Genomic DNA, 3,736 nt, shown 5'->3' on the forward strand with positions numbered 1-3,736 from the left:
ATATATATATATATATATATATATATATACACACACACACAAGAACGGATCGTCAAATGCCAAGACTTTCACCTGTAAAACAAAGAAGTTCGACAGAATTCTCTGGAAATTAAGCGTGTGTGTGTGTGTGTGTGTGTGTGTGTGTGTGTGTGTGTGTGTATATATATATACGCATATTCAGAGCTGGGTGTTGACACCAAAACAGGTAAATTTCTAATATCACTAATTAAAAAGTGATAAGCTTTTCTCCCACCCCACCTGTTCAAATCATTTACTAATATCTAAAGATACACACACATATACACGATTTTTTCTAATCAAAAGGGCTTTTCAATAGAATATTTACATGCTATTATTTATAGCGTTATGCGAGTCGAGATCCACTATTTCTATACAACCGTAATACAGTTTAGCACTGGGTTAACAGATAAGATATGTTCGTCCTGTCTTTATTTATTCAGATATACATGTGTGTCTATGTGTTGGGCCTGACTGGAGGGTCATTTTGTAGCTACAGTTTCCAGCATGTTGTGGTTCGGTTTACAGATCGAAATTCCTGCAGGCTAAAATACAATAAATAAAGCAATATATTGTCCCTCCCCACTACTTTTAGCATGTGTATAAATATACACCCGCAAAGATATATGTATGTATATGTCTCTGAGTATGTTTGATTCTCTATACCTGCCCAAATATGTTCTGAAAATTACAAGAGAAAAAGAACAATGGAAATCTTAAGCAAGGTTTTTTTTTTTTTACACACAATCGGCTGTGTGTGTGTATATATTATACATATACACACACACACAGATCAACACATATATATGAATATACACAATGGGAGCTATAGGACGTGCGTCTATAAATCGTGTGAATGTTTTTCAACATGCGTAGAAAGCGTGTATATAAGGAAGTCTATGTAATGTGTATGTGCGTATGTACATGTATGTATAGATGCGAGTGTGTATATGCTTCCTGCAACTACTGACTGAAATTCGATATAGGGGAGAGAGAAGAGAGAGATAGAGCAAGGAAAGATATATAAAGAGAGTGAGTGAGAGGAATGCGTGTACGTATGTGTATATACGTATACATCGATGGATATATATACATATATATATATATATAGAGGGTGAGCGAAATGGAGAAGCATAGACAGAAAGGAATATACACACATACATATATATATATATATATATATATATAGGATCAGCGAATGGAAGATAGATCTATACACACATTCATATATAAAGAGAAAAGGGTATATATATATATATATATATATACACACACACACAAGCTTTTGCTATAGATCCCATATACATACACATCTAACCATAGAGAATAGCTGACATATTTATACACACACACATAATATATATATATATATATATACTTAAATATTTTATATATATATATATATATATATATAAGATAGACGTCTATAGAGATAGAGAAGAAATGAAAAGGGAGAGATCGCCATGCGAAACATGAAGAGAAAGGAGGGGAGAAGCCGAGACAGACACAGAGAAAAGAGAGACGGAGAAAAGGGGAAGAGAGAGAGACGAAGCTTCTATCCCAGCCACCATTACTATACTTCTATCTCCCAGCAGCAGTGCATACGCCATTTTCTTTCGTTCTCTACAACGATTTGAGAGAAGGCGATGGTTCGATGTCGACACGAAGCATCTCATCGACCACCGGGGAAGAATCCGCAGGTATTTCCAGGTGTACTTACCTGCTGGAAGGGTCACTGTAGCGATTCTCCCTGAAGAAATTGTGGTTGGGATCCGAGTAATCGGCCATTTTGGGAAAAAACTACTTCTCTCTCCACCGGAAGTAGTAGAGCACGACCTCTGGTGGTATAATAGGAGAGGAGAGAGAAATAGTCGAATAAGAAGAGAGTGGGAGGAGTTGGGAGTATAAGCTGGAGTAGGAAATAGTAGGGAGGGTGAAAGTGAGAGATAAGAATTAGAGACAGAGAGATTAGTGAGGGTGAGGAATAGAGATAGAGATAAATAGAGAGTGGGAGATGAGTGGGAGAAAGGAACAATCGAGAGAAAGATAGATAGGGGGGAAGAATAAAGATAGAGATAGAGTAAGAGCGTGTGAGGGATGGAGAAGGAAAGGCTAGTTATAGTGTGGGAGGGAGAAAAAGATAGAATGAGAGGAAAAGAAAGAATAGAGAAGGGCGATGAATAGAAAGGTAAAAGAGAGTGGTAGTGAGAGGGCGAGAGGAAAGTGTATGAGTTAAAGGAAAGGGTGAGTGTGAGAGAAAATTTGAGACACTGAGAGAGAAAGAAAGGTTAGATAGAGGATGAGGGAATGGAAAGATAGAGAGAGTAGGGTGGTAGAAAGAGCGTCAGATTGGGTATAGAGAGATGGGAAGGGTAGAGAGAGGACATATAGAGAGGGAAAAGGGAGATAAGGAAGAGGAGAGAACAAGGTAGAGATGGTGGGAGGAAAGAAGAGAGAGTGAAAAGAATAGAGGTCTACAATGAAGGATGATAAAAAAGTATTGAGTGAGAGTGAGAGGCAGAATAAGAAAGGAATACTAGAGAGGAGGAGAAGAAAAAGTATGTGTATTGATAGAGTGGGAGGAAAGTAAGAGAGAAGGTTATTAGAGAGTGTTAGAGAGGGAAATAAGACTAAAAACTACGAGAGAGGGTGAAGGGGAGAGAAAGAATAATACAGCGTAGAGGGGAGAGGGGAGGCAGAATAATAAAGAAGGGAGGGAGAAAGAGTGAGTTATTGAGAGACTGAGAGAGGGGGAGAAAAAGAAAGAGCGACAAACACAGAGAAGTGATAGAAAGACTGAGAGAAGTGTGAGAGTGAAAGGGGGAGTTAGTAATTACGCTTCTTGTTTGCAACCGCGTGGTGGTGCTAAGCTTCCACTTCCGTCACCCGGTTTGGTTCCCCCACATGTCAGTGTTGGGGATCTATGTTTTATAATTCGATTGTATTCTTAGCTAAATCCTAAATCATGGTTGGAATCGATAAAACTACCCCCGATTCTTCGTCATCATCGTCTGTACTCAAACAGGTTCTTCCATCACCGAAGCTGATGGACATCATACCAAGGGCTGTAGATGTGGACCGAGAGATCCTGGATCTCTTCACGGTGCTGGCAGTCGCCTCCAAGGAGAACAGGTTCGTCGCCGTCGGAGACTTAATTGGCAAACTCAAGGAAAAACAGGACGGAGTAAGTCTTAAGCGATCTCTATTTTATTCTTGTCCCATTTAAAGTCTGCAAGACCTTAACTTATTACGATCGAAATAATTCATGCCATGACCACCCTTGTCGAATATTTTCTTCCCTGTGCACCTTGTTTTTAGATGGTGTTGAGGGTTTATGTATGATTTGAGAGAGATTTCGGTGTTATTTCTAACAGATCCATCTCGTAGATTTAAAGCGTAACAAGTATAAACACCACGTGTTCAACACACATACATACGTGTATATATTCACACACACACACACACACACACGTGCACGTATCGTCAGTAGTCCATATATCAGGTTGTTTGCTATGGCAAGTCAGATAGTGACCAGGCGATCTTTGGTTTTCCGTCCATTTGAGTTTGACGAGTCGCCTACAGAGCTAAGATCTTCATCGGTGCGAATTTTTCTGACTGGCCATAACAAACAACCTTCTAAATATATATATATATATATATATATATATATATACAGGTTCAGTCCCACTGCGTGGCACCTTGGGCATGTGTGTTCTAC

The 3,736-nt window shown here is 39.1% G+C and overlaps 1 protein-coding gene across 1 annotated transcript in view; it reads right to left on the reverse strand.

Moving 5' to 3' along the window:
• Positions 1 to 1,806, reverse strand: part of LOC106882703 (eukaryotic translation initiation factor 4H) — a 34,417-nt gene extending 32,611 nt beyond the window's left edge. Inside the window, exons 1-2 of the mRNA XM_014933467.2 lie at positions 1,739 to 1,806; positions 685 to 699 (exon numbers count right to left, since the gene is read on the reverse strand). Of these exons, the coding sequence (XP_014788953.1) occupies positions 685 to 699; positions 1,739 to 1,806 (83 nt within the window). The remainder of the gene's footprint in view (positions 1 to 684; positions 700 to 1,738) is intronic.
• Positions 1,807 to 3,736: the final 1,930 nt, after the last annotated feature.

Source organism: Octopus bimaculoides, chromosome 30, assembly GCF_001194135.2.
Source record: "Octopus bimaculoides isolate UCB-OBI-ISO-001 chromosome 30, ASM119413v2, whole genome shotgun sequence".
NCBI classification, from domain to species: domain Eukaryota; kingdom Metazoa; phylum Mollusca; class Cephalopoda; order Octopoda; family Octopodidae; genus Octopus; species Octopus bimaculoides.